Source organism: Idiotropiscis lumnitzeri, chromosome 19 (assembly GCF_059441095.1).
Source record: "Idiotropiscis lumnitzeri isolate Australia: NSW breed Sydney's pygmy pipehorse chromosome 19, RoL_Ilum_1.0, whole genome shotgun sequence".
Classification (NCBI taxonomy): domain Eukaryota; kingdom Metazoa; phylum Chordata; class Actinopteri; order Syngnathiformes; family Syngnathidae; genus Idiotropiscis; species Idiotropiscis lumnitzeri.
In genome coordinates, this window is record NC_142409.1 from 3,526,283 (window position 1) to 3,551,104 (window position 24,822).

Here is a 24,822-nt window from a genome sequence, read left to right on the forward strand (position 1 = left end):
ATTTTTTTGTAAATTATGCGGTCTTCCTTTTTTACGTCTGTTTGTTTGGCACTAGTTATATAGTATTAACAAGTCAATTTGTTCAGTTGGACTAAGTTGACTAGGTTCACCCTCTTTTGAAATGTTCTGTTTGATGGTTTTCCATAATTAAAATTAGCAGTAGACTATTCTGTTTTTTCAATGTCACTTATTTAATCGAATTACAGTCCTTAAGCCTTAAAAAAAAACCATCAATAGCACAGCTAAACGGAATACAAAAAGTGTAATGCTATCTATCGAGTCAACTACAAAAATATAATTATTTTCCACCGTTTAACGTTAGCCAGATTTCAGATTTTACAAAAAAAAACTACTCAGGTGATATACGAGTAAGAAAAAACGAAAAACGCGACATGTATATTTATAATTTAGTTCATTCACATCTAAGATTACAAAACACAATGGAGGCAATTTATAATACAGATTGTGTTGCGTGCGCTATCAGTGCTGTTTGGGAGACGAAACGGGAAGTAGCAGTTAATTTTTTTTTTGCACAACAAAACTGCACTTCCTCAAAAAATAAAAAATCCACATCACCAAGCAAGCATGTATTTTGTAAATGAATATTTGAACATTTCTAGGTTATAAAGGGAATTAAAAGGTGAGATTTGTATTTTCAAAAATGGAATACAGTCGGCCTCTATAGCCAAATAAAATTAAATGGCCATCAAATAATGAGATGGTTACGTGACTCAATACCTGTCAGCAAATTGTCAAAAGCTCTACTTTCGGTTTGTTTGACGCTTCCTCACCAGTTGCAGTAGATGACTTTTTCTATGAGGGCACTGCCGCTCAGTCCGGTGTAGGCACTGAAAAGGTACGAACATTATTTATTTATGTCTGACGCCATTAATACATTCCTCCAAACGTGACTAAAACAGATTTGAAAACGACGACGTCCATAACCGCTGTAACGCATGTCTACATTGATTAAACAACAAAAACAGCTCACCGCAAATTCACTTCAACCACTTGACTTCGTGTCTCATTTGAGTACTTCCTTTCCTCGTGCTTCAATCGAGTTAATTAAAAAAGAAGCAATTTTTAGAGTACAAAATGACAATCTTAACTTCCAGCAGGCTACATTTCCCGCGACTTAAATTAAGCACCGTCGAGCACCTGCTTTGGCTTTCGACAATTTGGTCAACATTTTTCATTCAAAGGTTTAAAACGCCAAGAGTCGTTTTTTTGCTCTCATTTCAGCATGTTATATTTTTGGATGTTTTTTAATTAACTTAACAAACTAGTGTGGACCTGAGCGTCGAACTGCAGGTTTAACGTATCCCTATCATGCCAAATATAAACATCCCGAATACATTTTCGAATTGATTTTGTACATTTGTTCCCCTATCAAAATAAAAAGATACATCTGCACCAACCTAACTTGATATAGATGCAGGTTTATTGTCATGTATTCAAAGTGGGTTAAATAAACATGAATCAAAAACAGAACCTACACAGTTTTAGTCAAGCAGAACAAGTGCTTTAATTGATATCAGTGAATGCTTATGGAATGCGGATTGTATTATCATCATTAAATGTTAAGAACAATAAACATCTTTTTAGAGGGCATTATGCCACTGAACTCACAAACCATAGACGGCACCAATCACATTCACACACACTCAAACAAATTTACATACACACACACCCAATGTTCGAACAAAAGAAATCGAAGTATATTGCCTGGGCCTGCGTTTCTTCTATGTGAAATTGGTTGAATTTATTTGGGCACAGATGTTTTCAGTTCTAAAAAAACAAAATTGAATCTTGAAGCCAAATAAGGGCTATTTTCAGTCTCTCTGTTGCCTGTTCTCCAATAATTTGCGCCATTTAACATTTAATAAACATGAAGTGTCTTCTTTTTCACATATTGTATAAGCAGCCAGACAGAGATATTTGAAACATTACTGTCCTTCTGGCTCAGTCACGTTATTTGGTTCGTTGAAAAATGCTTTTGGCAAGTCGTCAGAGGCAGCTAGAGGGCATTCACAAGCAAAGAAAAGAAAATGCATTTGAAGACGCAGCAACACTGCTTGAGTCTGGTATTGCCCTCATTCTGATAACCGTTAATACAATTAAAATAAAACACAAAAAAATGTCTCCCAGCATGCACTGCAGTCTTTACTTGTGTTTAAATGGAAGCCACCTGGGCAAAAAGCAGACTAAATGGTGATTTTTCCACCATTTTCCTTTTTTGCAGAGTACGCGTCATTTTGAAAACAATCATAAGGACAACAAGTTGACCGTTTTTTTTTCTCCAAACTTAAAATTTACACGCAGATCCCCACATAATGCATGGAAGCAAGAAAATAGAAGTCGGTGTGAGAAACAGCACAACACACAACAAAGATACACGTGATGATGGCTGACAGCCTCCTGAGAAGGGCAAAGCTGCCACTTCGAAGCACATCCACACACATGCACACAGGTAAAAAGGCAGCGCAAGCATTGACGGGAGACAATCGCAAGGGTGAACATGACTCAACCACCATCTCAAATGTGAACACAGCTTGTTTTAGTTGCTTTGACACCATCATTCAAATGGTTTTACGATTCAAAACATGAACATGAAGTCTAAACACACAGACAATTGGGAAGGATGGGCATACAGGGCTGAAATACATGGCAAAGGAAACACCCTATTATCAAAATAACATTTGACATTTATTTAAAAAAAGATTACAAAATATAAAATTAAATAATTTCCGAAGTATAAAGGCACACATCTTGCACAGTGTAACAATGAAAACAGTTTAAGCATGGTGGGGTATTATATGATGTAGAACAGCTCAAACATCAGAAGTGTAGGGACACAAAAATAACCTGAACGGACAACATTGACTAGAGAGAAAAGGAAACTTAGTCCTGTGACATGCAATTTTTTAATGACTTTTTTTCAGAGTAAGCATTTTAGAAATTCAAGCATAATTATTCTTCATTTACCACAGCACCATCATTCATCCCCACGGGTGACTCATTTTTTCCTTTTTTTTTTTTTTTAAATACAACAATTTATGACTAAAAGCCAATGTAAAAATATAAATGTGAATATAATCTGATATCTACACAAACATATTGTGATGGAAACTTTCTGCATGGATTAAAATCGGTCAAAGAGGACAACGTTACTTGCTTTAGCTAGTTATACAGAAGTACTACACGTCACACGCACGACCACTTTTCTCACTTAAACACACACACACACGTATATTGCATTTCCCTTCTTAAGACCGCATCAAATAATTGGGGTTGTTGTTCGTAACATTTGGTTCCTTTCCTTGTGTGCAAAATATACAAAAACCCTCCAACACGAATGGGAACCTCCCCCTAAAAACATGCTCCTGTATCATCTCCACAAAAACACTTTCCAGGAAAGTCATCAGCCAAAGTTCAAGCGAAACATGGTCACTTAAAACAAATATGTGGGGCTGCAACTCTCGTTACCACATTTGACAAACACGCCAAGAGTGGTCATCCGCCATTTGCCACAAAAAAAAGCTTATTGTGCAACTACTGACTGGGCAAGGTTCCTTTTTAAAATGTTCTGCAAACAAAATGCGTCTAATATTGCAGTAACGTTTTTCCTCAGGATGCAGCTGGTGCAAAGCCGCAGTGAGGGGGATGATCCATTTTGAGATTAAGATTTTGTTGACATCCCCAGCAAACGTGAGGAGAAATGTCTGCAGCTGATGACTAAAATGTGACTGATGCTCCTCAATGAGTGGAGCAATGTGAAAGTGGAAATGTGTGCGGTGGGGGAGGGCTGTGCCAATTTTAAAGACGCTTGTGTTGTCTTTTTTTCTTGTTGCATAAAACCAGCATGCTGAAGCAATGATCATTCCTTGGAAAAAAAAACAAAAACAAAAAAATTGCATTGACTTTGAAATTATGGGTGCAGCGAAAGGATGCTTTGTTTTTCTGCTCCCACGAGCGCGAGGCAGCAATGTGGTTCATACGGTACAATCACGGCAGGAAAATGTATTTTCACCACCCCTTGTCCCAACCTAATACTTTTCTGGTTGCTCTCCAAACGGAGCTAAGTAAGTCCCTGCAGCTTTTTCCTCACATAATTCACAGGATTCCGCAAAATTGCAACAAATGTAATAAAAAGGTCAATTGTTTTGTCATGGACTGTAACAACAAAAAAAGTGCAATAATTCTACTTTTCTTTTCACAACATAAGATGCTGATGGCAAGAGCCTGTTCATGGCTGCTGTTGACTCCCGAAAAGACTTTCTACTCGACGAGTTACTTTTACGGTGTCGATAGATGCACGAGACACCTGCATCGTTCCCTGTCCCCATAACGTCAATGACACTTCCATTCGTCTCATTTAATTCAGTCCACATCACAACTAAAATGACAAAAAGAGAGTGCATGGGATGAGGAGAAGCGCGGCATCGACATATGGCAAGAGCGCGCAGTCAGAGGACACGAAACACAACGAACACGGCAATCGGCAGTGATGTTGGGGTGGGGTGTTTGGGTGGGGGCTCTTGCTTGCTTTTGCTGAACATCGACTGGAAGACTGGTTTCCTACTATCTCAAGTGCAGCAGAAAACTTCACGTAATGCGAGCTCGTCTCCCACCCTCAACCGAAACTCACCCCCACTTCAACCGCCAGCCGATATCCCATAAGGTTGAGTCTGACAAACACAAAAATGAAGAGCTGTACGAGGCAATTTAAAAGCCACATTTCCACTAAAATGACAAGACAAAGGACTAATTACACGCTTGAGGAAAAAAACAAAACAAAAAAAAACACTTGCGTTTGACAACTGCCTCATCCAATGACAACCACGCAAAACTCAACGAGAGGTTGAATGTAAACGAACAATGTTTTAGCTGCTGCAGAGGGGGAGGGGAAGTCATACAAAGACGTCACAGCCCGTTCATTCTCGCCATCACTTTTTTTCCCCCCTCTCCACCCTCTAACTCCACCCCCACGAGCCTAAGCACCTCCTGGTGCTCGTGGGGGCTATGACAGAATAGTGGTGATGAAATCATGAAACCTCTTGGAGTACTGCTCAGGGTTCACTGTTGAGATTTCGGCTCCAGCCTGCAGAGAGAAAATGATGCATCACTTTACATTCCCGGAAGACTTTTCTGAAGTGAAGTTTATATTGTTTTTATGAACAACAATAAAAAAAAAAAAAAAAAAAAAAAAAAAAAAAGCTTCTTACGCCATGTTTGACCGTCTTTGCGGCATGAGCGGCCTTCTTCTTGGCATCATAATGTTGCAGGATGTCAATGATGGCCATGAAGTAAACTTCTTTCCGGGGAGCACCTGCATGATAAAACCAAGTTACCATGAGCACGTGTCCACCAGGGGGAGCTCAAGCTCGGGCATTGTGGCTGAGCAGCACACAGGGCCTCACTTTCACTGCTTTTGATGGCGTAGACGTCAATGGTGGGATCAAACTCCCCAGGGGACAGGGGCTTAGTGCTGTCAAGGGTGTTGCTAGGACTGTCAGGAGGGGTCCCGATGGCCCCGCCGTCGCTCTCGCCGCCCTCTTCCTCTGCCTCATTGTCCTCGCTTTCCACCTCCTCCTGCTCTGCTCGTTCCACGTCGTGGATTCCCACCAGCAGACTGTAGTCCATGAGCTTCAGCTGTGCCAGGAACTAAGGAGGTAAAAAACAAACACACACACACATGCACACACACACAATAACAGCAATGACAATTACAAAAATACAGGTTTGGTCAGTCAATTTGTCATGTGTTCCGATAGGCTCAGCAGAGCAAATTATGAACTACGTAGTTCACAATGTGTTTGGAAAGTCATGTTTTTTTTTTGTTTTTATGCATTACAACAAGTCCCTGGTCCACTGACAAACTGTATGCGGAAGACATACCTCCACATCTTTCCGAAGCTTCTCCAAGAACATTTTCTTGTTCTCATCGTTGATACATATCTTCTGGCCGTCGTTGATGAAGTCATTGTCCTTGTAGGTAGGGAGCTCCTTAGCCTAGCCGTTAGCATGGGAGATTAGTGTGCACAGTGACAACAATCAGAACCAGGCAGAGGAGAGAACTGGGCAAAATCATGCCAGAATGCTGGTGCTCTGAAAAGTGTCTCTTATTGCAAGTGACACAAATAGAAGGTAATCCAATTACACAAGATGCTATGACAGAGCAACGGTGTGAATTATACTTTGTAATGATTGATTTAAAGGGAAATGTATTCACACAAACTAAATGATCAATTTTAACACCAGCATCACGATTACCGTTGTTTTCCACAGTGTATGAAAAACAGCACAGTCTATAAACTAGCACAGATGACATTCCATAATTTACTTGGGTACTTCAATATGAGCAACTGTCTTTTGAATTATGTCAATAAAGAATTCAAAATTGTATATTTTGCACGTTGAAACACCCAGGAGCAGTATAACTGTGGTTTGTGAGAAATGCCTGTCTGTCCAGGTAACAAGCACAGGCAGTCTGTCCAAACCAAGGTCGACCACGTTTCAAACCACACGTCAAATCAATTGTGTAGTAGAGTGCATGCGGCATGCGCATAGGAATGTACAGACCCATCTGATGCAATATTGACATGTGATCAGATTTTCCTTCATTCTTTTTCCTTTTAAAACGAATGTAGAAACGTTCTATTCATTTTAGTCATACAGTTGACTTTGCTTTATGTTTGAAAATGTTTTTTGAAGCATCTGGTAGATCCATACACTGTTTTGCATAATAAACTCAAAGCCAAGAAACGCCACTAAGACACTTGGTTTGAAATTCTTAAATCAGCATTTAAGACAAATAACCACTACCGTATTCAAGTTCCTGAATACTGGGTAAAATGTTATTCAAAATCAATTATTTGGAGCAGCCTGTGGGAAGAAGAGGTGTTCAGCGAGAATGGGGCCTAATGTTTAGGATAAAGAGAGCAGGAAATGAGGTAACAAGAGGGGGTCAGCAGCAGTTTGGCGACTACAGCGTTTCTATGGCAGCAGAAGAAGAGCAGCAACACAACTTTGAAGCAGACTTAGTTGCAGTAGAAAGAGCTCAGACGTTACACACATACATACACACAATTATAGACTACGCTTTTACACAGAACATCATAGAAAACATCTAAAAAAAAAATAGGACAACTGAACACATATACAGACATGTACCTCATATGCAAACAACAAAATCTCTGTAAAAATCTAATTTGATCATAATTGCTAATGTTAAATGTAGTGCATTTATAAAGCGCTTTATAGTCACCATGTTTACAAAGCCATATTTACATAAATGAATAAATCATTCAAGCGTATGCGAGTGTCGCCTACACCGGTGCATCGATGCAGCGGATGAACCTATGGAACGCTTTCCCTTTTTAGTTGAAAAGAACTGATTTTAACCTTCAGGATCCCCCGCTGTATCCTGACCAGCGGCAGAACCCGCGATGTTTATTTTAAACCCATCCTTGTTGTGTTGTGCCAGCCTCATCCTAGCTAGTGCTAAGCTACTTCGTCTCTCAGATACGGATGGGTTCTCGCAAATTTCCTTTAGTTTGTTGCTAGGTTGACATGAGAGGCCAACAGCAAAGTAGCAACAAAGGCATTTAGACAGTTTCTAGCTGGGCTTTATTGACTGCCAGGTTAACAGTTGAATGTAACGCTCATTAGGCGGGCAGATATTCGCATACACACGCGTACGTAGCTTTCACTAATGTGCACACCCCACGAAGGTTCATCACACATCCGGAAATGTGAGCGCCATCCAAACATTCCTCCGCGACGACAATGATCTGACGCGAATCCAAAATCCTTTTTCGGCATTCGTTTTTAATGGCCAATTCACAACTCAATTCGAGTCCCCACCGACCATTTAGTGGTAAAAATCTCAGTAGTGTATGCACTCAAATGAGTCACTTGCAATGAAAACATGAGTCACTTAAGAATTAGAATTTCAGAGATTGTAGTTTTGTTTTTATGTTCTATTTTTGCCTGTAGTTAACTAGACTTTTGGGACAGTTAGTCAGGTGGCAACACTCGCAAGGCACATTAGTTACATCTTTTTAAACTTGCATGCCTTTTTTTGTGATGAGTTTGACCCTGGAAATGATTTCCATTTCAATTACTTTTCACACACAATGGATTGGGATTTGAGAGTTTCCACTCTATTGCGCCACAGTTCATACAAAATGAGCATAAAAAAACATCACCTGCTCTCTTACAAGCCGCAGATCTAAAACAATCTCATTCAACTGTCGGCTTTACAGTATCGTCTCAAACTGGGAGGTGATAAACAGTGTTGTAAGTCCTGAGGTGGTAGAGGACATACAGAACACAAACTGGAGTCACACAGAGTTTTAGTCGGATGAACAGCACAAGCTGTACTTAGAAGAAAAAAAAAACTTGTCTAATCTGAGTCATCGCTTGGTATCCTTTTAACTACAGTACTGAAGGCAGCTACTTGTCGAGTGCCAATACCCCTCCACCCCCAAAACAAAGTGGTTTGCCAAAGGAGAGGCAGCCAGTCAGTACATCTCATCAGCTCTCAAATGCTTTCAAGGCACATTCTCTCTGTCCTAGCATCGCCTCTATGACTCTGCGAGCCCGAGACGGAGATGCATTTTCACTTGTTTTGCGAGGAAATAGAAACCCTTTCCTGCAACGTAGTCTATACTGTATTTAATTCAATTGAGTCATTATCTCTCACGATAGAGTTCGACCATCCTATTCACAAACTATTCAAACTTTTTTCTCTGCTCTGTTGCAAGCTGCTGCCATTGATTGATCTTGCTGATGAATTGAAACAAGGATGGCTGCATTTTGCATGTGGATATAGCGTGTATGTATGACCTTTGAAAAAACGAAAAACAAAATAGTATTTCCTGTAGAAGAAAGGAATCTTGGTTGGAGCAAAATTAACTACAAAGGAAACTTGGTTAGATAGATCATGCCTGGTATATGAGCCCTGGTTGTCTTACATCTCTTACGTGTTTCATGGCGCAGTAAAAGCGCGTAGCGATCCGCAGTGTTTGCAGCCTTTGCTGAACGTTACCAGATTTGGGCCGCAGGGGCACATCCTCTGGTGGGGGCGGCTGCGAGAAAAAGGGGGAGCGAGGAAGGGGCGGTCAGGGTAGAGGAAAGGAGAGAAGAAAGGAGAGAAGAAGGAAGTTGGAAGTAAAGGCAAAGTATTTAAAATGGAAAAGAACATTTTCTTTAAAAAAAAATGGGAGAGGATTGGAGAGGGCATTCATTGTGCGGAAAATGAGTTTGGCTAGTTAAACTGGACTGGTAAGTTGGCTCGGCCACGTTGGATCAAATTACATTCATCGCTGTATCGATAACTTCAACTGCCTATGTTCCTCCATTGAACGCGTTGGGAGTCTGCATTACTCTGCTCATGACAGTTATGTTGGAAAACGTCCATTTCACAGCTGAACAAGAAAGGATTGGCAGGGCTTCTCTAAGGAGAACTGGAATAAAAGCTAAGTAGAGCAAGAGAATAAATAGCAACTCTTACTAATCTACTATGAAGACAGTCCACTCATGAGTCATATTAACCCTGAGGTTTTTATGAATCGGCATCAGTTACCACCAATGTGAAACGAGGGCTGACATCCAGAGAGAGGCGTTTCAAAATTTTTTTTTTTATTAGTAATTAATGACGCTAACAAAAATCCTAAAATGACACATTTACCAATCCCCGTCTTTCCTTCATAATGGATTGGTTAAGCAACAACTACCGGTAGATGTGACTAATGGGTTGAAAAACAACAACAACAACGTGGAACAGAATGGGGCTTGTGTTCACACTGGACTGTGTGATATAGAACGCAACTCTAAAAAGATGCAGAAGAACTTTATATACCATGCAGGTGCATGCATGAAAGGCAGACAGTCATGCAGTCAGAAAGGAACCCCGCCATGCTTGTTGTATGAGTATTTGAACACACACCGCACCTTCTAAACACAACAGCTCATCTTTCACTTACTGCACACTCACAATAGCAATGCGTGTCGGTGTCCACACTTGAAAGGTTCCAAACTCGCAATCACTTAAAGTTAACGCTGTCGCTAACAGTCAAGTGTTTTAGTGCGTTCACCGGCACTAAATATTTTTGTTCTATTGTTTTTAGAGTAAAAACAAGTTGGTTAAGATTCTATAAATAGACAGTTAAAACTACAAATGCAGGGTTTAAGATGACTGGTATCTCCCGCTTTTTTGGGTGGAAAGTTTGAAACACATTTACTGTATGACCAAAAATAAATAAATAAATCAGAGGTTAATAAAATCCAAGCAGGACAATGCACATTTGTCACCACTGTGATCTCATGGCTATAATCATACAAATTGTCACAAATCCAGTGTTTTCCACTGCTGTGGTAGCAGCAGCATCAGAAAAAAAACCATTACAGTATATCCTTGACCTGGGTGGCCATATATGGCCTGGTGTGGTACCAGTGGGGATGAGCGTTATAATCCAAGTGGCAAATAGAGTATAAATAGATTACATTAAAACGTAAAACAAATACTACGGGGTTGTGCTCGGCTTGGTGAGTTAATCTTTAGTTGTGTTGGTAGAAAAAAAATGTTGACTAATTAGCTTAAACCCTAGAATTGTATTTCGTCTGACACTGACAAGGCTAAATTTAGCACAGGGAGTCCCCGAGGTCTGACACACTTCACTGCATCTCAAGCCCCTTCGTTGTTGCACGTCAATTAAGCCACCATAAACCCAAATGGAAAGTCTAAACCCTTCTGAGTCAGAAAAGGTGGTTCTCATAACACAGCCTTTACCGGAAAATGATCCTTACTAGGATTTTAACTGAGCAAACACTGTCGGTAAGATCCCATTTGATAACTGCTGCAGCAATAAATATATTTTACCCAGTCACAGTAAGTAACTGGGGAAAATATACGGCAAATATGTTTTATTCAAGATGGATTAAAATTGGTCTTCTTGAAATAAGGGAGCTAGAGAGATTACTGACACCAAATGGCAAAAAATAGCACTTTCACAGTATGAAGAGAACAGCTTTATTGCCACCTATCAGTTAGTTTTAAGGCAAGGGTAGCATGCAAGCCACTTCTAAAATGAGTCCAAATGATCTATTACCTTGCATCACTGTATGAACCCATATTGCAAAATACAACTAGCGTACATTTTTTGTCCTTACTTTACTCTGATGACTTGCGCTGAATGGAATCAGGCAGGGATGGAGCCGGACAGGAGCTGCTGATAGCGTGCCGTGTGCACATTTCCCAATGAGCATCAGTCATGTTGGAATGGTACTTGGACTTAATGTTTTTAATCAATGGCCCGAAAATGCCACTCCTCAATTACCTCCTTCGATCGGCCAGCAAGCGCCTCGGGTAGACTGACCAGCGTGACGCACTGGTCATTCTCAGTCCTCATCACAACCACCACCACCAGGCTAATGACTGTTTGCCCAATGTCAATCAAGTGGAACATTTCACCACGGATGGCAGGCAGGAATATATTTAGTTATTTTTTTAATATTGCAAAAGCTTCCAACACCCCTTTCGCAATCGACAGGTAGCTCACGATCGACGCAATGGCTTCACATTGCACGTGCGCGTCGCTTCACGGATGCATTCCGTTCCCATTGGGTCACATTTCATTTTGTAATGTGAACAAATAAATAAAAATAGCAAAGAAAAATAGTAATTGGGTGTCACATCATGCAATCTAAACCTAGCCTATCAGGGAAAAAGCTTTGCTTTTCAGGCAAACATACAAAATGGACTCCATATGGACCGCCGACTGATTTTACCTTTGTTAATACCAGCTAGTGGCAAAACTTTTATACTGAACTAAGTTATATTTCCACATTGACCCTTCTTATCAGAAACGGGCCACTGAAAAAGTGTGAGATAAAGAGACAATTTTTGTCACAGTTCATGCATTTTCATGTTCCAACAAATCTCCGGGGTAAGTGGGTTTTACGTAGATAAATGGTCAGCAATTTTCTTCCCGGTGTTGCTGAGTAGACAGGCCTTACAAAAAAAAAAGCACCCAGGAGTCAAAGAGTTTAGAATGCTGTTTCCTTCATTGAGAAGGTCAAGCACTCTGTCATAAGTATTTATCATTAGTAAAGATTTGAAATTATCGACTTTCCTAACCCCCCCCACAAAAAATAAAAAAATAAGCTGATAAGTCTGTCACAAAAAACATTCACACCCCCAAAGCAACATTATCACATTATATATAATTATAGATACTCAATATCACCCAAGAAGGTACACACACACATAAATCTTTCACACACAGACAGCAAGCAGGAGGAGTAATGGAGCAGCAGAAGCAAGGTTAGAGAGGTTCAAGCAAACTAAGAAACACACACAGCATGCAGGGGACAAGACGGGAATGGGGCAATGGAATAGGTCTTAACTGACGGAATGATCATTAATGACTGCCAGCGTCACCGAAAGGAAACGCATACCTCACAATCTGGAGATGGTTTAACTGTTTTATATTGAAACTGAATTGATAGTATTACAGATTCTTGGCTTCAACGCTTCTTCTGCAACTCACTCAATGTCTTTTAATAGAGAGATTTTTGGTACTCAAAATTTGTGTTTTAATACGATAGATTTCTTCTTTCTTGAGTATGCAAGATGATTAATTGTGCTTGCTGAAATAACAAGGGCAGTTGTTCGATTCTGGTTATTTCCGCGCTTTGTACCGTTCAGGGGTGCCAGAGTCCGGTCTATCCAGCCTGTTTTAGATGTCGCCCTCCTCCAATACATCTGATTCAAATGATCAGGATCTTTGATGAGCTACTTGCGTGAATCAGATGTGTAGGAAACGGGCTGGATCAGGGCTCTCAAGTACACCCCTGGTAAACAACATACACTGTATTGTACATGGGTCTAAGTGGATTGATGAATTTGGAGCAGACTTGGACAGAGTAGGAATGATTACAAACAATAGACACGGTAACATGCCAGCAACTGTGTCCATTTTTTGAGTGTTAAATGATTTTAGCATAACAACTAAGTATGTAAAAATGCTGTTAATTATATGCAGTACCGGCAAAAAAACATGTATTAGCCAAACCAAATCTGACAGACCACCGTACCTTTTCCTTGTCACTGGCCTCTCGGGCCACAGTAGAACCCTAGAAGCAAAATATATATATATATATATTTATGGTATCACATTACTGACATTACAGCAGTGTATTTTTCTGCTCCCCCCTTGTACCTTGAGATCATATTTTTTGAAGACAGAAAGGCGGTGCGAGAAGACATTGCGCGTAACAATCATGTAAGTTGCGTCCCCGTCCACTGTGAGCCGGTACATCCCCAGAAACTGTGGCAGCAGTGTGTTGCCATGGCACTCCACAATAAACTGCAAAATGAGTTAGAAATACTTCAAAAGTATGCATGGAACATCATATTTTGTGTGTAAAAACACATTGCAGCAGTCACTCCCAATTAAATCAAGGCTAATCATTTTCTGTTATTACTATGCTTATGTCACCTGATGGTACTTCTTTAAAATGTTGTGCATTTCCGCAACATCTTCACTGCTGATGGTCTTGATGACATAGCGCTTGTCATATGAGGTATGGAAACGGGCCCCACTTCGTCCCTGGGCCTCACTATTCAAGGGAGCACTACGAGTCAGAGAGTTCTGCAAAGCAGGAAATGATAATTCATCATATTTGTACAGAAGTACAGTCCGAGAACGTATTTTTGTTCAGGCATTGGTAATTCCTTTTGACAGGAACTCATACGTTAAATGGGGTGGGGGAAAATGCTGTCAGTGCAATATTACGTCTTTTATAAGATTTGTATTGTTACTGACATCCATCTTCTACTCCCCAGCATAAATGTACAACTGCAGGAGGAGACTGACAGAGAGAGAATTACAGCAAAAAATAAATCAAAGTCTCAACTCAACCAAATTTGAAAGTTCTTTATATTTCAGTGAAAACTGCAGCCCAGTGTTTTCATCAACAAAAACTTTTAAGCTAATGTTCACTATGATAGCAAATGAAAAGAAAGGGGCTTTGTTCATTTAAAAACTTGATGAAGCTTATGTCAGAGAAATAAATACAGAAATGCAAAATACTGTTTATGACCTGGAATATTTACTACCATTTATTTTTTGTTGCTTATTCAAGAAGTCTGTATAACCATGTGGGTTCTGACCCCACACACTGTGCCTGACCAAACCTTCACACAGACAAGCAGCTGCTGTCCAGACTTTGGAAAAGTCTCAAAGTAACACGATCCCATCATGCTGTCTCTGTGCTTCATTCTTCAAGAATTCATGATGTCCTATGCCCTTGGTTACCTCAACCCCCTTCAAACTTAACCATCTTTTGCTATGGAAGAATAACCTTTGAGGCACATGCACTAACATGTGCTTCACAGCAGGGCTTAAGATAGATTGCGTCTTAAAATGCATTAAAAGACTGGACACATAATTCAGTTCCACTGAACCGGGATCTTAGAATAGTAGCAGTAAGCAGGAAGAAAAAAAAAAACAAGCAGCACTGAATCAAATTTTCACAAATATTGTAAAGCGGGCTATTATCATTCAAAACAAAAACAACAACAAACACAGAAATGTGAAAACGGAACAGTTAGGTAAGTTATCTTTAATTGGTGAAGAAATTCTATGTCGCTAATGTCATGACATTCCTTTGCACTTGACAGCATATTTAACACCCCCAATACAGCATGTTAAACACTAATATAAACACATAAGATGGACAGCTGCACTGAGCACGGACAGGATGACCTCCAAGCTCTGCTAACTCACTGCATGAGCAGTGGGGGTTGTCTTGGACTGAGAGAGGGAGAAACAGAGAGAGAGAGAAACAGAGAGAGAGAGAGAGAGAAACAGAGAGACAGAGAGACAGAGAGAGAGAGAGAGAGAGAGAGAGAGAGAGAGCAAAATAAAGAAACCTCAGAAGGGGGTTTAAAATAAATGCTACTCCAGATAACTTTTTAAAGTGTGATTTTCAGTAAACAGTACACCCGTTGCACAAGATAATTTAGCAGTGTAGTTGCCTAATTCAGTATTTGAAAGACAAATGAACAGTGTGATGGGTGTCAAAAGTGGCACGTAGTCTGCTGGGTGTGGCAACTGAAATAAAAAATGAGACATTCAGCAAATATTCAGGTACATTTTCATACCAAGAAATCCTGATCATCGATGCCAAACCTCTCCCTGAGGTTCCGAAACACCAGGGGGCAGTACTCCTTGAACTTGAAATGGCTCGGCATGTTTTCTCTACACAATAGAAAACAAGAAACCGCAGTTAGGAAATAAACTTTTTTGGATTCATGTTGACAACACGACCAGGAAATGAATATAAACAAACACAAAAAAAAAACCTTACTTATTGAACAGATGGTTGTCCACTTTAATCTTAGAATAGGCCTTGAAGTCATCAGGCATGAGCATAATGGGAATCTGAACATGGCTCAACTCATTTATCTACAGGAAAAACACAAAAGTGATGTTAAGAAAATTTCAATGTTGCAATTATCAGTTATATATGTGATGATCAGAGAGAAATGCTGCAAACATCATTGATGTGTTACTTTTCTGAACCTTTCTGCAGGAAACATGTCACACTTTTACAACCCAATAAATTGCAACCGTGAACATATTAGTGCTAATTTACAATGCAGAACTGCAATGCCTCAGACACACACAAACACACACACACAGGTTTCTATGATGTGCTAAAAGCTCTTCATTGGCCGAGTGACATAAAAAAAAAAAAAACAATCATTGACTTCAGTTTCCTGGACATAATGCGGTTGTAAGTAGAAGAATTTCTTAATTTGTGTTAAATTAATTTTTTTCCCAGCACGGGCCTTAAGAGCTGCAAGATTTCTCAGTCTTGCCATGGTGGAATAAGTAATAATACGACTCATGCGCTTTCTTGCTGCCGAAGGGCACATTAAGGAATGATATTTAAAAAAAAAAAAAAAATAATAATAATTTAAAATGAAGCAAAATTATATATGCTTGAAATGAAACCTTCTTGCAATATTCTATGAACAAATAAAAACTGCTCACTCAGCCCTTTGTTCACAAGAGATTGTTGAATGTCATGATCCACTCCGTTTCATATTGCAGCACCTGGAACCTTTGCATCAAGCACTCAAGTAAATTAGATTCTCGGCCACTGTGACATTCGCAAGCTATACAAAACGGCAGCCTCCTGAGACGGGTAAAAATGTGTGGATTTTTCATATTCCGCCAATAAAATATTAATCAGAATACAATATTTAGAGGGGTAGGGGCAAACAGAAAATATTATTGTTAAGACATTGTTTGACCTGACTTCCCCTTTAAAACCAACTTTGTTTTCTTAGCAAAGAGCACTTTCTTTGGGGGATTCTCCAGTGAGACTTTTCACGGACATTTTTATCAAATATGACTCCATTTTACCGATCAAAGCACATACAGAGCATCTGTGGTCCCGCACATGAAACACGGCAGAAACATAAACATACAAGTTCAGTTTGGGGAAACAAAGAGTCAATGTTTTTTTTTTTTTAGATAGCGTACCAACTGGTCCCTCTTTTACCTCAGATGAACACAATTGTATGTCCTGCTACGATCTTCTGGGTCAGCTTAAATATTCTTCAATTGCAATTACGACTTTGACTGTAACCTAAATGAGTGCTCCACTTTTTGTGTGCTTTTCGAAAGCTTCATTATCCCCTCAAACGACTATGGGTTCTTTCTCTCGGGATGCATTATCGGATTGAAGAGAGTGAAAATGTTGTTCAGGTTAAATACATTATTCCTTGACGACTGCTTCAGACTTGGAAAAATAAATCTCTACTGCAGATGAGTTAATTGTTGACGTTTGTTCCAAGGATAACTGCGCTGTGTGTCTCAGCATCAACAAACAAACTTAAAATTGATTTGCAATGTATTGTTTTGGCATGTTGCGAATTGTCAAATCATATTCGTCGAATGACAGTATAGTCTTCGTTCCAAACACTTTTTTTTTTGGCTACATATGTTATCTTGAGTGTAAAACAGACGGGACAATTAAAATGTTTCAAGATACCCGCTGGCACTTGTATTTTACCTTGAGGACTACTGAAACACTTCAAAGGACTACTTCACAGATGCTGTATCTTTATTTCAGCTCACTAAATCTCTGCAGATTGTCATTCATGCTGAATCGAGAAAAGTGGACTCCTCTTTTGTTGAAAACACCAGTTGGCTCGATTTAACCTTTGCGGACTGTTGTGACAGGCACCGACAAAGTGATGTTATACCATCAGATGCATCCTGGGTAATGAGTGTGGCGACGTCACACAGCCGATCACAATGCCTCCTCTTAATAGGCACACACATCTGTCAGGACACTTGAACAATGAATGTCCATCCAAGTCATCCATACTCATAATAAAACGGAGTTTGGCAAACTAAAAAAATCTAACTAACAAGCACTTTTATTTTTGAATAAAAGTTGGTCCACTGTTTTCTTTCATTTCCATTTGAATTGATACTGAAGTAGAAAAATGTTAAACATGAAATACTAATAATGGGAATAAATTTGAGCAGATGACTATGTTCTAGATCAGGCGTGGGCAAACTGCGGCCCGTTGAATGTTTTGATCGGGCCCGCCGAACTTGAACAAAAATTAAATGATAAACCTTGTTGATGTTTTATTTTCTAAATACTATGGTCTTTCAATGAACTATATATTGCAATGCTTTTGTTCACTTTCATTTAAAATTAAATGTATTTTTTTTTCTCCGATGAGGTGAGGTTACCAAAACATTCCATCCATCTGCTCTTGGTCCGACCCCTCTGTCAAATTTTAGATCCCATTGTGGCCCACCAATCAAAAAATTTGCCCACCCCTGTTCTAGATTATAAGCATTTTGTGAAATAATGCCATAGTGCTAATGTTACGTTTTGTAACGTTTTCCTTGGGAGTGCATTGTACATACTAGCCAGCAGTTTCTCAGTGTCTATGTCAAGCATTTGTTTCTGCCAAGTTGGACATATTTTTCATTTGAATCAACAGTTTCATCTGATGTATGCAGCATAGTTCACTGTCATACAACTATCACACTTGTAGACTAATTTCAAACCACCACGTCCTGTTTGTTTCCATGGTGATGCAAACTTGTTTTCCGGCCCAGAGTGAAGAAAGTATGTGCTATTGCTTCATTGGACAGGAAGCAAGTGAGGCAGAGTGCTCTGTCAGCAGCATGGCACATTGTTATCTCTGAAATTTGTCAAAATGATGACTTGCTCTTTGCTGGTGACAAGACGCACGTAGCGTTGACAGAATACAGAAATTAGAAATATAGAGTGCAACAGCAATAAATTGGAGGCGAAAATTGGAAATGCAATGTTATGAGCACCTTGTCGTTGATGAAAGTGTCATGTTAAATCTACTACAAAGACCAAAAAACAGATGTAGATTATTTAAATTTAGAAGTAGAAGTGACGACGTAATGTCACGCATGCGCATACGCACACAATAGTAAATACAACTGCTACTACTAAATAGTGTGCGAATAGATTGCAAAGTTTGTCAAAAGAACTTTCACACTGCAGATTATTTTTTTTTCCCCACATCACAGGATCAGTTATACCAATTCACAGTAACAACATATCACGATACACAAAGATAGAAAACATTTTAGCTTTTAATGATTTAATAAACGGTTCATTTCTGGATAGTCCAGACCTATGTGACAAGTGTATTGTATCAAACAAGTAACTAGTTTGGTGTTTTGCGACTGCAATTTTGACAGCTTACCAATTACCATGGCTTTACCGTCTTTTGCCTTCCATACCACCCGCCCTACATTCATGATGATGCTGACACAAGAGTAGCTTTTTTGCTGCCATGGAGGTGAAGATTAGTGACTTATGCTATGTAGACACCAACTACAAAGTGAAAGTTTGCCACCACATCATGTTTAGATGCGTTTCCAGCCACAGGTCATCATCATAGATTTGCGGATAGTCCGCAAAAATAGTACGTGAGAAGCAATCCACCTAAGACGAACAGCGGAAAACAGCGAGGTGATGTAGGCATAATGATTTATATATAGATGATTTCACTGCGGTCTTTTTCCCCTTACTCTCTGGACTGGCTATACATCTATTGCATTACTGCCACACTGAGAAGTCAGCACATGATTGAAATGAATTACTGCAATTGGCCGGTCGGGTTCATATTTCTACCTTCGAGCAAATTCATACCATGCACCCCAAAATGGACTGAGGTAGAAAGAAACTTTTGTTGTGATAAAAGAAGAGAGTTTGATCTTTCATTGGGTAATTTGTGTTCGCATAAAACATATTATTTGGGCTTTGAAAGAGCAGTCAAAATTTTCCAAATAGACACTCTATTGGTTCACTTTTTTGAAAATGGCTAACACTGAAAGAGTTAAAAAAACCATTGTTGCAGGTATGGGGCATTAACCTTCAAAGAAATTGTGTACCAAAATTTGAAAGTTACTCCTCAACAAAGTTATTAATTAGCAAAAGTGCTCAACAAAAAAGAAAAAAACTTTTGAGCCTTGATTAAAATACACGTATTGAAAAGGTTTTACCAACGTGTATGTGAATGAGTCCACAGTACTCCTATGAGTGACAGATGACATTCATAAAACACAATGACATTTAACATATAGAGATACTACTGAAGGGAGATTTGACCTTTAACGAGTTGCCTGCGTGAAAAGGTCACAGAGTAACTGCATTTGATCGTATGAATGTGAATTTAACCTTACACTGACCATTTATATGGCCATTACATCATTATCCTGATGTGTATGAATTACAAATCCATTTATCACTGGTGACAATTAAACAAAAATAATCTCACTAAACAGTTACAAAACTTGGGTACACAAAGCAACTGTAGTCTGCGTTTGAGAACGTGTCTATTGCTTGGAGGTTTGAAGTGTATTTGCAAAATGTGTAAAACAGAGCTTGTGATTTGGTCAAAATTCTAGGAAGTAACGCTTGGTCTTTTGAAATCATTGTACCCTGGGGCCACAGAGCCTGCGTAATCAGTGAGTGTGCATCCGCAAGCTGTTGCTACTCATTTAAGCACTAATGTTAAAAGGTTGAAACAACCACACAGCTCATGTCAGCTCCCGGACACACAATTTTCAGTAAAGACCACTACAATTAAAATACTGTTTTTCTTAATATACAAACTTAATTAGGCCATGTTATGAGCACAATAATGCTGGTTTGTGGGCTAATCCAAGTGCACAATTAAAAAAAAAAAGCTAGTTTATAGTCAATTCCATCACTGCTTTTTTTTCTTTTGTGACTCATCCCTTACTTTCAATATGGCTCTCCACTACTGCTATTATATAACTGCTCAAACAAAATACATTTAAACAAGACCGAATTTGGCGACTGACTTGCCATATGCCGCCATTTCAACCTGTACGAAACACTGTTGTGTCAGTGGGGACTTTGGCATCCTTCTGTTCATAACCGCAGGGTTCAGACATAATGAGGACGCAGATAAAAATAGATGGTAGCACATATACAAGCACAACTAAAGGTATTCTCCGCCACCTGAATTGAAAGGAGACTATTCCATGGAGAAGCAAAAGCAAAAGTAATGAGCAAAGACAAAAATGTGAAAGTGAAAGATGGAACATATGATGACTATGCATGGACCAGATTTCACTTCACCAATATCCAACGTACACCTTTCATATTTCCTTCTTGACAAACAGACTTTTTCTTAAAAACTTGGTTTTCAGGCGCAGCAAAAGTGACTGATAGACCTCAATGGGGAGGTGGGGATACATTTTACAGAATGTGTTGGTGAAGTTCTAACTCACGCCGATGATGCTTGTTGAATTATAACTTATTGGGTATGTATTGAACAACTCAACTAAACTAGAATGGCTTTCGGGCAAAAGCAAATAGCGATCGATGTCATCAATGCCAAAATTTTTGTTAGTTTGCAAACAAACAATGACAGCGATACATGTACACAACATAAATAATGACAACAGTCCACACCGTTAACAAATACAAACAATGCAGTCCGTGGAGTCACAATGAACAAACATTTTAAAATAGCTCCAATCTGTTCACAGACATGCTGTTTGGAGAGTGCACTTTAGCTGAAAGGCTTGTCACAATATTTCCCCAGAACCTGTCACGATAAACTATAGTATTTTTTAATGCCACCAATTAACAATTTAAAAAATATTTATTACTTGAAGTGGAGTGATGCTTCCTACCTTACGTATTTTTACGGCCCTAAGACGCGCTGCATCAAAGGGCGCAACACCAGTTGAGGGTGCTATTTCCGTATTTAATGCATATACTAGGCGCGCCGCACTACAAGGCGCGAGCAGCTCGCGCTAGCTCAGCTGCTCGCGCTAGCTCAGCTGCTCGCGCTAGCTCAGCTGCTCGCGCTAGCTCAGCTGCTCACGCTAGCTCAGCTGCTCACGCTAGCTGATGCCAGCTCACCAGGACTCAATCCCCTAAGGGGTCGTTGCCAGAGGTATCACCCCGTTTCAATGACAGATGTCATGAAACTATTAGGAATCACTGCCAATAACAATGACTCTAACCAATAAAAGGTGTCTTGGCAATAGCCTACTAGACAACGTCAGAGGAGGGACTTCACTGGTCACCACACTCCTTAAGAGTCACGGTTTCAAATCAAAACCAAAAAAAAAACTCAGCATGCAAGCAAACAATGAAACAAAGAAATAAGATTAACACAAAACATATATCTCTCATGCCATCTATATACCCAAAAGAAATAAAAATAACACAAAAAGATGATAGCAATGGCTTCTTGGGAGCCACTCAGCCTTAGCCAATTACAGCAATGGCTTCTTGGGAGCCACTCAGACTCAGCCAATCACATGGCTGTTTAGAGAGATGTGCATGGCTGTTTAGGCAGATGTGCTGTTGAGCTTTGGGCTTTTTGCAGTCTGTTGTCTAAATCTGGGACGTTTCTTGCTTGCAATAACATAAATGATAAGACAGACTACAACATTGTGGACAGCTGCCCTTTTGTCCAGCTTTCTCCTATACCATCACCCAAACACCATAGTCACATAATGTATAAGTCACGGTCAATTAGAAGCATAGATGACTCAGACTTTGTCCAGCAGGGTGTGCTAACATGCACTCCGAACAGCCCAATGAGTAAAAGGGTTGATGGTCGCGAGTGATGCTTAGTCCATATAATGGGTGCGTCGCTTTACAAGGCGCTTTGTTTTGGGGAAGATTCGGGACTTTAAAGAGCGCCCTATGGCCTGGAAAATACGGTAGTTAAATTTGGCAGAAAACAGAGGAAAATCTGGTCGCACCAGTTTATGCCAATTGAACCACAAATTAAACGAGTGTGTTAAAAAGAAAATGTTAGACTATCAAGAGAAGCCAAGCTGGCGACTGTCATGATTTTGAAGTTAGACTGGCATTCTTCGTTTTTTCAAGCAATAATTTATACTGTTTTTGAACTACTGGTGTCACGGCCAACATATTACAAACAAAATAAAAAAATATATATTCTTGGATTAGCACATATCCCACACCAACAGTTTTGTGGATATCATTTTTTTTAATGAACAGGAGATAAAGATACACAAAAAAACAGGCCGGAAACTGGAACATGTCAAGTGATCTATGGAGCTCATCTTTTTCATAGTTCCAGCTAACCACTTCCTCGTTGAACAAAATGATGCAGCCAGCAACCCCATGTTTTTGCACCAAAGATAAATTTGGGGATTGTGGCCAAAAAATTCAACCAGTCTCATCACACCATGACATAATTGCCCCAAATGCTTAAGGGAGATGTGAAAATGTTGCCCAACATTGAATGTTTGGCAAACACCCACTCTCTGTCCACTTTTAAAACTTCTTTGAAGACAATTTTTTATTCTTTAGCTTTTGACTCAATGTGAGACTGTCGCTGTTCTACTGTTCGCCTGGCATCTACCCTATGTGTTTGTGTTCTAATTACTTGTTTATTTGTATTACACTAAATAGAAAGTGCTTTGTTACAGCTTCAGCTGTTGAGAAATGTGCTATATAAATAAAGTTGTATTGTATTGTAGTGTATATAGTCACATACAATAGAGGAATTATAACTGAAGATCAAGTTTCCTTACATTAAAAAATATATAAAAATCTTTTGAAAACGACGTAAATTTACATAAGTTGTGTATTTCTCTTTCAAAAAAAGGACGGAGAGATAAGCTCTCTGGCATTGGAAGAAGCACTCACCCGTGACATCAAGTCCTGCATCTTATCCTACATGCGCATAACAGGAAGCCACGAGTACTAACAGCTCAAAACACACATCATCTGATAAATGCAATAAAAATATGCCTTATATAAATGTCACCATTTTAAAAGACATTAATTGCTGTTGAAAACCTGCAGCCATTTATAGTACACATATGGATGTCATATGGTGAGGAGGACACCAGAATGTATAATTAGACATCAAACGGAGAATGTTCAGACTTACCGAATGGTTGACTCCCCACATAACCACGCTGAGTTGAGGATCGCTGGCACGGAAGAGCTTCACTTTCTGGGCAACGAAGTGCTTTTTTTTGGTCTTGGTTTTGCTAGCAATGGCTGCAGCAATACTGCCCGCCGAAGCCATCGTTTTGTAAGCTGGTTGTTGGTATTGCAGTCCGTGGGGTTAATCTTCAGAATGTATTCCCTTATCTGGCACAGTGGCCGCCACCTCACGACTCAGTGGATAACGGTGCTATTCATTTAGTCAGCTGTCTGGTCAAAATGTCCTAATCCCTTTTCTTCATCAAATCTCCACCACAGCCTGGCTAAAACCATATGGCCCAATCTCAACAAGGATTTACGGGAGCGGAGGGGGTGGGGGTGCAACGTTGACGCTAATATTGTTGTTCTCCTTCGCCTGACAGTCCACTACGTCCCCCAGGGTGCATTATCGAGCACGTCCCTTCCCCCTTTCGGATCGCCCGTGGAAGTCCGCAGCCCTGCGACGAAGTGAAGCCTCACTGAGCTGGCATTAGCATAGTCGTAGCATGCTAGTTAGCAACGATACAGGTTCGATTCATAAAGGCGTGAAGCGGCGGAAACTTTACAACACTCCATAAAATGACATGAGAAGTGTTCGCGTTGTCTTGACAAAACCACTACATTGACTAATTTATTCCGCCAAAGCAGCCGCGGGATACTCTTGACCACACGCTAACGTTAGCTCATCCGACCTTCGCTCGCCAGCTAAATACACCACCGGGCTGCCGAACACCTGCTATCAGTCCGCAAGCTAGCTGGCTAGCTATTAGCATTAGCAGCCCGAGTAGCGAGCTGCGGCGAAAACCTTCGTCCTACGCTTTCGTGCTCGGTCCGTAGAGATGCCAAAGCTGTTGTCCTTTAATGTCGCTGCCCCGTTGAAAACGCAACGAAGGCGACGCCTTTAAAGTAAAGTCGACAGGCGATTTAAATCCGTGCGCGGCACTCTGGTTCATGTGTGCTGCTGCTGTCAAGTGACAGCTCGACAGAAGGGAGTTGACACTCGGGCAGCCTGACTGGGCTTTGCAGGGGCTGCGTCCTGATTCGCTGCAACCCCCCCGGCCGACAGGAGCAAACTACTTCAGCGTGCATTCCGCTCCCGCTACATTTTCACGTCGTTCATAATGCTCATGCCAAGTATCACTTCTGTGGTTGAAGGATATTTTTGTGGCCTGCAGGCAAAATATGGGCTGCATTCCTCTTTTGTTGTTGCCATTATCCGCCTACAACCGCATTCATTATGCATAGCCTGTGACATGATTTCTAAAGCAATGCTGAACC

General features: G+C 40.1%; 1 protein-coding gene across 3 annotated transcripts; it reads right to left on the bottom strand.

The window, feature by feature from the left end:
• Positions 1-1,500: 1,500 nt before the first annotated feature.
• pip4k2aa (phosphatidylinositol-5-phosphate 4-kinase, type II, alpha a) lies at positions 1,501-24,686 on the bottom strand. 3 transcript variants are annotated; one of them, XM_088282679.1, is made up of 11 exons: positions 23,507-24,686; positions 15,379-15,476; positions 15,173-15,269; positions 13,506-13,658; positions 13,227-13,373; positions 13,102-13,140; positions 8,988-9,092; positions 5,899-6,012; positions 5,421-5,664; positions 5,226-5,329; positions 1,501-5,101 (listed from the first exon to the last, which is right to left on the bottom strand). In XM_088282679.1, exons 1-11 carry the CDS (start codon positions 23,645-23,647, stop codon positions 5,021-5,023), a joined length of 1,323 nt encoding a protein of 440 aa, XP_088138805.1. In that variant the 5' UTR covers positions 23,648-24,686; the 3' UTR covers positions 1,501-5,020. The 3 variants fall into 3 exon arrangements, with proteins under 3 accessions (XP_088138805.1, XP_088138803.1, XP_088138806.1); XM_088282677.1 differs by having other exon boundaries at positions 8,979-9,092; positions 23,507-24,685; XM_088282680.1 differs by lacking the exon at positions 8,988-9,092 and having other exon boundaries at positions 23,507-24,681.
• Between the last annotated feature and the right edge of the window lie 136 nt (positions 24,687-24,822).